At 50.8% G+C, this 12,440-nt stretch overlaps 1 protein-coding gene across 1 annotated transcript in view; it reads left to right on the forward strand.

The window, feature by feature from the left end:
* The first annotated feature begins 501 nt into the window (after window positions 1–501).
* TGM2 (transglutaminase 2) overlaps window positions 502–12,440 on the forward strand; it is a 60,776-nt gene continuing 48,837 nt past the window's right edge. The window contains exons 1-2 of the mRNA XM_066626465.1: window positions 502–600; window positions 11,586–11,765. Coding sequence (XP_066482562.1) covers window positions 591–600; window positions 11,586–11,765 — 190 coding nt within the window. The 5' untranslated portion in view covers window positions 502–590. The remainder of the gene's footprint in view (window positions 601–11,585; window positions 11,766–12,440) is intronic.

Below are 12,440 nucleotides of genomic sequence, written 5' to 3' on the forward strand. Positions count from 1 at the left end.
AGGCACAAGCATTCCTTTATGCTGGGAAAAGAAAATGGCCAGAGAGCAACCTGGAGGACAAGCAGCCAGGGGCTGGTTTGCCAGGAGCCACACACATACACTAGTGTGGTATGTGGTGTGGGCATCGGTCCTGCCATCCTGCAACCTCAGGAGAGGCTTTGGTCCAACCAGGCAGCTGGAGGGGGCCCTTTCTCCAACCAGAAATGTCCCCCTGCTGCTTAGCTCTGAAAATGCCCAACGCTCAGTTTTGCCCTGCAAACCCAGTCCTGGTGCAAAGTGAGGTGCCTTGTTGTTGGCAACCTTCAGTCTCGGAAGACTATGGTATCGCGCTCTGGGTGCCTTGTGGGGGGTTCATTTTCCTGGAAACTTTTGGTTTCTCTTTCTTCCCCCTCCCCTAGTCTTGCTTTCTTCAACTTTCATTCTAACTACCCTACATCAGCCAGATGAGGGGGTGTGTGCGCTAGATGACTATATAAATGGACACAACACTGGGAGGTGAGCAAGCAGCAAGTTGTGTGTCACTGAGCTGGCAGCAGCAACAGAGGAGGAGACCAAGGCAGAGACATAGAAGGACCCTTGTGCAGAACAGCATGGCTGAAGGTAAATGGGGAGGACAGAAAGTGACCCTGGGCAGGAACAGTGGACTTCCCCCCACCCCCATTTTACTCTATCTGAAATGCTTTCGCTTATTGTGACAGGAGCATTGCAGAGAGGAGCCCACACAATGAGTTTCTCCATGAACTGTGTGTGTTTCTTTATGCTAATCCCACATGAAATTCTGGGAAAGATGAGAACACTTTCCTCGCCAGCTCTATAAACGGCAAAGTCAACTTTCAGGAAAAACCTTGTGAAAAGAACTGGCACTTCTTTTGAAATGGCACTTCTCATTTCTTGTGAAAAGAAATGGTCCTTCTTTAGCCTCAGCTGCCCATGAATTTCCTTTTCCTAACATGGAAAAGTCCTTGATGAAAAAGGAAAGGGGGAGCCAGAAAACAGCACTAAGAATGGAAGAAAAGGAAACAGTATTGAACAGGGAGGAAATTATTTGCAGGAGTTATTTGCACCATAAGTGGTTATGGTAATTGGTGTGCTTAAGAAAAAAGAAGGTGCTGGAGACATTAAAAAAAGGAAATGTTGAAACAAGTGCTTGGAATCTTCTTCCAGTGGCGCTCCTGATGGCAGGAAAAGAAAGTTCAGAGTTGGTGCATTTCCCCAATTTCCAAGGATGGAATTCTATGGGAAACTTTTCTGCAGGAGCCGCACTGAAATGTAGATCCTCAGTTTCCATTGACTGGGTTGTTGCCTTGCAGTGTTCCTGCGTTGTCCCCCCTGGACTTTTTCCACACTGGATTTGCAGCTTCTTATTTTGTTTGGAACGCAAAGTGTCCAGCTTTCCTATGTGGACAGGCAAAGTGCTGTTGAGACTATTTGGGGCTCCTGTGCCTTTAATTAAAAGTGTTGTGTTTCTGGGTCCTGATCCTTGTATTGCTCCATCTTGAATGCAGCAGTGGGATTTCTGAAGAGCAGCTGGCCATTTGCCCCTATGGACAGTTCCTGTTTTGAGCATCTTTTACTCCCTTTGTTTCCTAAGGCTTTCCTCTTCTCCACTCTTCTCGGCTCATTCTGTTTCATTCTTACTAGGAAGGGCATTGCCAATCCTATCAGGGACCATCAATAATAATAAAAATAATAACTTTATTTTTACCCCGCCTTTCTCCCGAAGGGTCTCAAGGCAGCTTACAACAGGTTAAAACAGATTAAAAACATAATTTAAAACAAATAAAAACATATTGACACATATCATAAAAAGTCATAGCAAGTCATGTTGCTTCTCCTTCAACAGCAGTGCAAAAACACATCCCTTCCTCCCTGTTCCCTCAGTGAAAACCCTCGTTCACGCCCCGAGCACCTTTTGCCTTCACTGCAGCCATCACCTCCTCCCTGTCCAGCTCCCTCTAGAAAACTACTAGACAGACCTCACCACACCCTTGCTCTGCTTCCTGCACTGGCTCCCTGTCCAGCACAATTCCCAGACCTTATAGTCAAACCACTCTTTGGTCTCCTTGCTCCTGGCCTCTGTGTTCTCCTATCCTGCTACCCTCTTCGCTCCTCTTGCTTCCCCACCCTCAGCCAACCAGCAGCCTCCTGCCCTCTCCAACAGCAATGCCTCTCCTCCTTCTGCCTGGAACTTCCCACCCCATCACCTGAGGGATGCCCCCCTTCCTTGCAACCATCAAGAAGGATGACATGTGAGATCCAGTGTCCTCCTGCTTAAAAATATCTCTGGCTTTGTTCCAGTCAGTTTACCTTCATGTGAGATATCCTGACTAATGTCATTTTTCAGTGAAGTCCGTTTTTGCACAAGAAGCATTTGCTAGAACAAAGCAAAGCATTTGGCAAACCAGCTCAGCTCTTTCATGGGCAAATGAAACTAGGGACCCCATCCTATCCAACATCCCAGTGCTTAGGCAGCCACAATGCAGCCCCTAGGTAAGGGAACAAATGTTCTCTTACCTGGAGAAGGTGTCTGTGACTGCCCCCCCTCCGCAGGATGCCGCACATGCCCCACAGGCACAGCTGAATCAGAGCTGGAACACAGGATAGGATTGGGCCCTTTATCTTGCAAAACCTGGCTCACAGCACAACCCCTTGTAAGACCTCAGCATCTTTGTGAATTGGGTAAAAATACTAAATCTGAGCTGCTTCCATTTAAAATCATGTTGAGTATATTTGTGAGGGCTCTTCCCTGTTCCCCATCAAGCTAAGCAGGAGGGTTTTTCAGTTTGCAAAAGGACATGTAATAGAAAGAATTTAATGAAGGAATACCTAATAAAAGTTATAGATTTGGAATCTGGAGGCAGCATTTCCCTTCCTCTCTCATAACACATACACCTGATTGGCAGGGGATTCCGTTCTGAGAAAAACCTTGATTATTCAAGCAGAAAGTGTTAGGGTATAATTGCTGGAAAAAAACAGAAATAACCAAAGAAGATGGTGATGTAGTTCATTGCAGCAAGATGTGGTGCTGGTTACTGAGATGGTCAAAAGGGTTTGATGGATTCTTGGTGGAAGAGGAGAGGGTCATGCAGGACTGTGAGCCAGGATGAGCTGGGAGAAGTTCACAGGAAGGCAGCGGAGACAGTGAGGGTTCTGGAAACCAAGAAGGCCTGGGAGGAACAGTTAAAAGACCTTGATGCCTCCAGCCTGGAGAAGATGCAGAGCTTGATGTGTTCAGCCTGGAGAAGGGGGAGGAGGAAAGCCACCTCTGAAGGGCTGTCATGCGGGAGAAGGGGAGGACCTGTTCTGTGTGGCTCCCAAGGGCAGAACTACAACCAATGGGTTTACACTACAGGGCAGTCAATTCAGGCTAGCCATGAGGAAGAATTTCCTAATCCTAAGGGCTGTCTGGCAGTCTGCCTTATGCAGCCTACCTTGTCTCCCACAACGGAGGTACTTAAGGCCCAGCGTTTCTCAACCAGTAGTATTAGTCCCACCAGTGGTATACGTGGGACCCCCAGACCCCCATTTCCTGGCAGAGAGACCAGCAATGCAACCTGACAAGCAGTGATAGGAGGCTCAGCTCGGCAGGCAGAGCTCCAGCATGCGCTTCTCATGTGCTTAAAAAGCCCTCCCATCCACCCTGAGCATCTTACTGGTGTTTGCCACATTGTGTTCGGCCTCCCAATCCCAAAGTAGCTGATGATGACATCATTGCAAGTTACTTCTGGCAGTTCTTCCAATAGGTGAACCATGCAAAGTGGTACAGTGGGGGACAAACACTGAGAAATGCTTTAGCAGAAGCTGCACGGCTGTGAAGCTGTCAGGGACACTGGAGCAGTTGCCTGCACTGAGCAGGACTGGATGACTTCCAAGGTCCCTTCGCACTCAGACAGTCTATGATGCTAGGATGCCGCATGGAGCCCCACACAGAGGGCTTGTGCCTAGCAGGGGTTGGGGACTAAGAGAAGGGAATGGCCCTCACCCCTGTGGCATGCTTGTGGTCACTGTTTTGCTATTAGCTGGAAACAGAATGTGGGGCTGAAATCCAGCTCCTAGACTGGCCCCATCCTGCACCTCTTAGATTCCGGGGTCCAAATTGCCAACACAACTAAGCTGTGGGGAAGTTCCCAATGGCTCCCACTGAACTGGGGCAGAAAAAGGCAAGTTCTTTCCTCCAAATCATGAAGCAGCACCCTGTTTTGCCAAACTGAGCACTGTGTGATACTCCCCACCCTTCACCCCCGCCCCAGTGCTAACAGTTGCAGCCAGGGAGCACGGGGGCTTGCATGTCACCCTGATCCCTGGCTGCAAATAACATCTCCAGAACTGAGGGAGGGGCTAATTACCCCCTCCTCCCTTGCTGAAGAAGCAGCCCAAAGCAGTGCTCAGTAGTGGGCTATTGTTTGCCCTCCAGGCATTTTGGGGGCTGCAGCCTCTTTGAATCTCCCTGTTTAATTTCAGACAAGAACGACTGAGGTCCTGAAACTCATTTCCATGTAAAATTCCCAATACATTTTGTCAGCATTTCTGTCTGCATCTAAGCCTGACGTCTTAAAGCATTATGAGCCTTCTTGAGTCAACCAGCCCCACCTGCCCTGTCCCTCTTTGAACCCAGTCCTGTTGGGGCCTTGCGCCCACAGATCTCAGGACCTGTCGAATGTAAATCCTGGGCCTGCCATTGGGTGGGTTGCAGCTTCCAAGGCAAATGGCCAGAGGCTATACACAGGTGGCAGCAGCCCACTGAAACTCATACATACATCAGTGGGGGAGGATCAGACCAGGACTGAAACTCATACATACATCAGTGGGGGAGGATCAGACCAGGATTGTGGGCAGATCAGGGAGAGGAGTGGGCAGGGCTCTGACAGCAGGAGGAGGATCTTGGCTGCAGCTGAAATCCTCTCTCACCTTTCCTGATTTGGACCCATCCAAGCAGGACTTATGCCAGCAAGAGAGCCGATGGGACCCATTGGAGACCAGGCTGCCTACAGAGAGGTGAATTCAAAAATGCTCTACTTACCTCTCAGGGGCTGTCTGATGTCCTCCCCCATCCACAGGATGAAGCACATGTTCCTCCAACTGTGCGGATGCTCTGGGCTGGTGGGGGGCAGGATTGGGCCTTTTCTCAGCTTGGCTGATTTATTTATTTATTTATTTATTTATTTATTTATTTATTTGCTGCCTGCCCCACCTTTCTCTCTGAAGGGACCCAAGGCAGCTTACAGCAGTGTTGAGAAATACGAAGAACATAAAATCACGATTAAAAACACAAATTACATTATAACACTTCACAATTAAGAACATCTTAAAAGCAGCAATAAAACATTATTGCAATAAAAAGAGCAGCAGCAGCAGCAGCAATCGTACAAAAGCCCCAAGCCAGAAAAAGCCAGATGTTTAAAAAACGATTAAAAGGCCGAGAACTCAGACGGCTTGTCTAAAAAGAAACGCCTTTTATCAGACTGTTTCGCTTCCGCATGAAATGGTGTCACTGACATTGGGCACTGCTGGTTCAAGTGCCCGCTCGCAAGAACAATGGTGGGGTGAGCCCTCTGACTGTGGGACAAGCCTGGCATCCACCCAGGTGTGTGCTCTGGCCATGGCAGAAGAGGCAGGCGTTCCTACCCCCTCCTGCTGCCAGATCCAGGTTCATTATTTCCAAGGGTCAAAAGAGAGGAAACAGTGAAACCGCAGAGTTGCTTCATCAGTTGCCTGGGGCACCCTTGAGAAGCCTTGTCAGAAGTTCAGGAGAATCATTGTGTGGGAGAAGCCTGAGTGGAAAGAGGAACCCACACATGGCTCCACCAGGAGGCAGGAAGGTCAGAGCAGGGACACTGCGTGCCTGCTTCCCAATAGGACGAGCGACCACAGTTGCAACCAGCCCCATGCGTAGCCCAGCAGTCAGGCATGGTGGCTCAGGAGAGTTTCAGAGAGCTTCCTGGTTTTGCTGCCTGCCTGAGGCTGCCTGCGTGGGAGCTGCCAACAGGGACTTGCAAGTCACAAAACAAGCCTGGTGGGCTGTTTATGGGGCACACGTTGTGCTGACCTGACCTGACCTTGATAATAGTGGTTGAAGATGGCAGGCGATGCTGTGTTCAGATAAGAGCCTCTGGGATCAGACACTGGCTCACTGCTTTCATTCTGTGCCAGTGGCTCTCAAACTTTTAGAGGGCCTGGAGGCTGTGACCGGATTTATAAATGCCACGGGTGGCAGCTATAAGGTGATTGGGCAGCAGTGCTCCCTCCCCCAAGTAGCAGCTTGTTTAACCCTTGAGGCACTAGCCGCATCTGCCCTGTTAGTTCCATGATCATACAAAAATTTGGTCATGACCCACAGGTGGGTACCAGACCCACAGTTTGCCAGTGAGCCTGAAGGTCAAAGGAAGACATCCCTGACCATTCAAGTGAACACGTACACAAAAGAGCCCACAATGCTCCTGGTCTGGAATGTCAGGTGGCACTGAAAGGTCAATCAGGTGCAAGGGGCTTATAGATCATTCTCTTATAGCTGCCTTTGCTTGATCTAGTCCATCTTTTGCTGAAGACAACCTCAAGGCCCACCCCCTGGTACCTCCCCCCCCCCCCCAGGATAATGGCCTTCAGCACAACTGGGACTTCCCCCTTTCTGCTTGACCCTTCCTAAGGCACTCACTCACACCAGAGTTTTACCTCTGGACAGAAGGGCAGCAAAGAGCCTCTTGAATCAAATCCCTCCCACCTGAAACCTATGTAGCCTACTGTGAAACCATCCCACCCAGGCCAACCTTGAACATTTCCAGGGTAGCTGATCTCAGGAACTCGAAGCCTCTTGAGGAGTGGACTTGAAGGAGGAACTTGAGTGAACTTCAAGGAGGAACTTGAAGCCTCTTGAAGCCCCTTGAGGAGTTTCACTGCAGCCCAATGGGACATTTAAAACAGTGGCTCTGTCAACTCACTGTCATAAATGGCCCTGCAATGGTGCACACTGCCATTTTGCATGATGGAGCTGCAGGCGGAAACAGCCAGTGACTCAGTGCATGTGTCAGACTCGCCTGGGCGCTCTACCGGCCCAGATAAGGTGACAGAGGGGGCAGCTCAGGGGAGATTTGGGGCAGGGAAGCAGGAGGGGTGGATCTTGGTAGCGAAAGTACAAGCTGGATCCCACCCCCAATTTTCCAACCAGTCCTGCCCTCTGCCTCTGTTTGGACTTACACCAGCAAAATAGCTGGCGGGTCCCTGGAGACCCTTAGATGATCAGGCAGCCTACTGGAAAAAGGAAAATAGTTGTTTACTTACCTCTTGCTTGCCATCTGACTCTCCCATCCTGTCCCCCCCATAGCATGCAGCACACACTCAGACATGGCAGAAGATGGAGGGGGATCGGTTTAGGGTCTTAGTTTTATTAAACCTCTCGGGGCTTGTTTTAAATTCTTCAGGGTTTTGTTTGCTGAAGATGGAAGTTGAAATTCACTTTGCATTAATTTGGTTCTGCAAAGGTTGTCATTCGAGAAACGTTTTGTCCATGTGTGACTTGACCTCATCCCCGTGATCCTGGTCAGGCTTCTTGCTGGCCTCGCCTGTGAACTCCCCTCCTGTGTCATGATGGCAGCCAAGCTGTTCGGTCCGGAAAATTGCAAAATCTTCCATCTTTTGGAGAATTGTGCAAATAAGCATTGTGTGGGACACTGGAAATCCTGGCAAACAAGCCAGAGAGGAAGAGCCATTAAATCTCACTTTGTTAGTTTGCCAAGAGGGGGTTAAGAGGCAACGTGAGTGTAGCTCATGTTAGCAACGAAGCACGTGCAGGAAAAATAAGTACAATCAGGGTGATTAATGCTCGGAAGGAAGAGGCTGCCAGGAGGAGGAGGTGGATTTGCTTAGAAGTGCACCTCTCTAGCAGGCCTACAGCAGTGGCATAGCTGTGGGGCGTGTGGAGCACTCAGGCTGGCAGGGAGCCTCAGCGAGGCGGGCAAGTGGCCCCTCCCTTTGGAGCCATTCCTAGGGGGGGAGCAAAATGGAGGAGGAGCCCTCCTCCGAAGGGAGGGGCCGCTTGCACACCTCACTGAGGCTCCCCGCCAGCCTGAGTGCTCTGCCCCCCTCCAGCTATGCCACCGGCCTACAGCCCTCCCACCCCTCCTCCTGCAGACGCACCAATGGAGTGCACTCGCTGCATCTTGGATGGGAGGCATGGGGGTCTCCTTGAGGTAAGGGAACATTTGTTCCTTTACCCCGAGCCAAACCTCCACTGCTCCATTTTGCTGGCGTAAGTCCAAGGAGAATAAGGGTGAGAAAATGGGGGAAGGAACACGCTGGGATACCAGAGCAAATTGCTGCTGCGAATATATACCCCCCCTCACCTCCTTCCCCACCCAGGCACTCCCCCATTCTTTCTCTCCCCACTCCATTCCTCCCAATGCCTGCCCTTTGTGCCAGCTTACCTGCAGTCCCGCACATGGGCAGCTGTGGCAGCACGCCACCAACACCACAGCCATAAATGACCGCCATTTGCAAGAACAGAACCTTTGTTATGCTGTGGCCAAGCCTAGTTAGGGACTGGGTTGTTTAACCCAGAATGAGTAGGTGTTCCCTGGCCAAAGATAGAGCTACTTGTCTCTTTTCCTCTGGACCACAGCTTGAGCCTTGGCAGCAATCACACAAATGCACACTGGGCCAGTTCAAGCCCTCCTGGTGCCTGAGGTGGCCTGCCAAATGCTGTGCCAGCCTCTGTTCCTCCCACTCTTCCAAGTTTCCACTCAGCACTCTCCTCCCCTCCACACTTCCTCTTCCTTTTCCAATCCATGAAGTGGAATGAGGAGGAGAAGCAGTGGAGGCAGGTAGGCAGAGAGAGCCCCCCCCCCCAATCTGCTTCCTGAAAGCTGCTTCAGTTGGCCTCATGGATCAGCCAGTCCTGCACATGCACACTCTTGCTCTCTCTCTTCACACACACACACACACACTCTTGCTGTGCACATCGTCCAGAGGCTGTGGGTTTAAAAAAAAAAAATTGGTTGGCAACCTTCAGTCTCAAAAGACTATGGTCGAAGCCTACAGCACCCGGTATTCCCAGGCGGTCTCCCATCCAAGTACTAACCAGGCCTGACCCTGCTTAGCTTCCCAGATCAGACGAGATCAGGCATGTGCTTCCATTTTATTCCCCCCCCCCCCAAAAAAAAAAAAATTACAGCTTGGTGAAATTGTAAAAAAGGCACCAATATGTGTGTAGTATGTAGGACACCCCTACGTGGACTCAGAGGTGGGCCATAAAAAAGAAAGAATTGTGGCAGTGCAGTCAGAAGGGTTCCTGTGGGCTTCCCCTTGACATTCGGGTGTCCTAGACAGTTATTTGTCCAGCCTCACTTGTAGGGACTGCAGGAACTGCTATTGTTCCACTGCCTTCCAAGGCAGCCCAACCCTGTTCCTTTGTGGTTCTCTTATCAAGCAGGCAGGAAGTTCTTCCCTGAGAAGTGACTCAGAGCCACATCCCTGCATTGAAGGCCTCCTTCTCCCCAGGCAGGAGCAGGCTCTCCTCCACTCATTCTCGAGAAATACTTAGGTTCTCTGCATGCTCTGCACAAAAGTTCTCACTCCTTATTGACCTTTGCAGGCCTGTAGAGAGTGGAACCAGATTAGAGACTGTCTGAAAACTTGGAATGGTTAAAGAATAGGAAGCAGAGAGGGGGGACAAACTGGGGCTGGCCCAGCCACAAAGCCGAATGATTTGGTTTACGTCAGTGGCGGATGGGGGGGACACACTGCAGATTTGGGGCTCCTTCCTTCACCCTGGGTCTGCCACCACCTCCTTAGAGCTAGTGGCAGGCAAAAGCTGTGTTGATTTGTTTCCTGCTCATTAAAAGCAGCAAAAAGTGGACTTCCCCCTTCCCTCCCTCACTCTGCTGTGAGGTTTTCCCAGCCAGGAAATGCAGGACTTCTGGTGCCATTTAAAGAGACTGTGGTCATGTAGGAGCACCTTCATTTGTGTGCTTAAAATGAATGAATGAATGAATGAATGAATAAATAAATAATAAATAAATAAATAAGCCAGGCATTCTGCATGTCCTGGTTTGAGAAAACTGTGTGGCTGAGCACAGTGGGGGGGAGGGGCTTTTTTGTATGCAGTGGCAAACCTGGGGCTGTGTGGCATCAGGTGGCATCCCTGGACATGCCATTCCTGAAATAAATGGACAATTTTCACAATAGAGGGAGGTGAGAAGCCCACTCCAAAGAACTGGCCTGGGTCTGGTGCTTTTTAACTTGTTCATAAACGACCTGGCATTTAGGTTAGCACATGCCTGATCTTGTCTGGTTTTGGAAGCTAAGCAGGGTCAGGCCTGGTTAGTACTTGGATGGGAGACCACCTGGGAATATCGGGTGCTGTAGGCTTATACCATAGTCTTTCGAGACTGACGGTTGCCAACCAACCTAGGTAAGCAGCGCTGTGGCCAAGTTTGCATATGACACCAAACCATTCACTGTAGTTAAAACCAAAGGAAATCTGAAGTGCTCCAAAGTGCTCCCATTCCAGACTGGGCAGCCAGAAGGCAAATGTGGTTCTGTGTCAAGAAGTGCAAAGTGAGGGACATTGGGGAAAAAATAGCTCAACTTCATATATACACCAATGGGGACTGATCTGCCAGAGATAAACCAGGAAAGATATCTTGGGGTCAAGGGGTGTAGCTCAATGAGAACTTTACCTCAGTCTGCAGCAGTGAAGAAGCGAAATTCCACGCTAAGAGTCATTGGGAAATGGATCACGAATCCTGTCAGGGCCTTGCATTGCCAGAACCCCTGTTTTGAGGGTGCCAGGTCCTCTACTGTGGTGCAAAGGCCAGGCTGCAGCCGCCTGCTTCCAGGTTGCTCCCACAAATGCTAAGAGGAATTAAATGCATCACAGCAGCTCTTGGATGCTCCGTTGATACCAGTGCTTTGCTGAGAAGGGCAAGGGCAGGGGCAGCTTGGGGGTAGAGAGGGGCAGGGAGGGGTGGCACCAGGGTGCACCAGGATCTTGTCCCCTCTTTTCCAACCCGCCTTGCTCCTTACCTCTCCTCAGACTTATGCCAGCTGTATAGCTGATGTGGGTCTGAGGAGACCCAAAGGCCACTAGGAGGCCTACACAGAGGTAAGTTTACGTAGCTCTGGCAAGCCCCCTCATCTCCCCCACTGAATCAGTGGGGCTGCACCGTCCATAATCTGAGGAGAAAAAGGGGGTTAGGAGGCTGCCTGTGAGCAGAATCTTGTATCCTACATCATTGCCAGATTCACCCTCCTCCTACAGCAGCCCCTGTTCCACCCCTCCCAGCTTCGTTTCACCCCTTCCTTGCCCCATTCCACCTCCCCTGCCCCCTTCCCGCCTCTCCCACTGGCTCACCTGCTACACCACGTCGCTAGTGGCCCAACAACATGGGCAGGAAGACTCCAGTGCAACTCAGCACACAACCAGAGCACGCTTTATGGCTGCTTTTCCAAAGCCGCCACCCGGAGAATGTGCATTTTCTGTTGGCAACTTCAGGCCGTGGGACTGGGCTGCAGGTCTCAGGAGAGTAGCAGGATCGTCACAACGCTGCTGTTGGCCTTTTGAAAAATGGCTCAATTCACTCTTTGCCTTGTAGATCTGGAGCTTCAGTCATTTGACTTGGAGTGTGAGCGCAACAATCAGGACCACCGAACAGCTGAAACGGGCTGCCAGCAGTTGATTGTCCGCAGGGGGCAACCCTTCACCATCACCCTCCGCTTTGCTGGCAGGGAGTACGAGGAGGGCGTGGACCATCTCACCTTCAGTGTGGAAACAGGCAAGTGTCCTCCACCTTCTTGATCAGTGGCAGGCAGGTCGGTCTGCCAGGCTATGCAGACCTGGACACACCCACACCCATTGAGGGCAGAGTGCTTCAGCAGGCCTAACTGTGCATGGTTCCTAAAAGTCTGCAATGAAAGGGGTGGCCTGGTCAGATGCCCAGCCTTTCAGGCATGCTCAAGCATTTTCTCCCCTTGAGAAACAGTCTGCAGGTCTGAATTTGCTCACCCCACACTTTGACGCAGTTAGCCAAAATTCAGTTCCTTCCGGAAGCTTGTCCTGGCGACTTTTTGGACACTGGCAGAGTCATTCTTGGGGGGGAGGGGGTTCCAATGCGATGCCTGTCATGAAGCATGATGGTGTCACAATCTTCAAGTCTGCGAGCCAGTCTAGTGTCCGTATGGAATGGAGGGCTCCATATGAACTGAGATAGTCATTTGGAGAGCTGGCAAGTGTTGTGGCAAAGAACTGAGGTGCGCATCAGGGCTTTCCCAGTCCCGGTCTTGCCTAGACGGGCTCTGAAGGCAGCCACAACCAGCTGCAGCTCCCCAGCTACAACCCTGCCAGGCTGACCTATCTATGAAGTAAATGAGGCTGTTCAAAGTGGGCAGCAGATAAAGGGGAGCAAAGGGGGCAGCAAACAGGTGCCTCCCTCCAGTCCACTGCCACTGAT

This window comes from Tiliqua scincoides, chromosome 4 (assembly GCF_035046505.1).
Source record: "Tiliqua scincoides isolate rTilSci1 chromosome 4, rTilSci1.hap2, whole genome shotgun sequence".
NCBI classification, from domain to species: Eukaryota; Metazoa; Chordata; class Lepidosauria; order Squamata; family Scincidae; genus Tiliqua; species Tiliqua scincoides.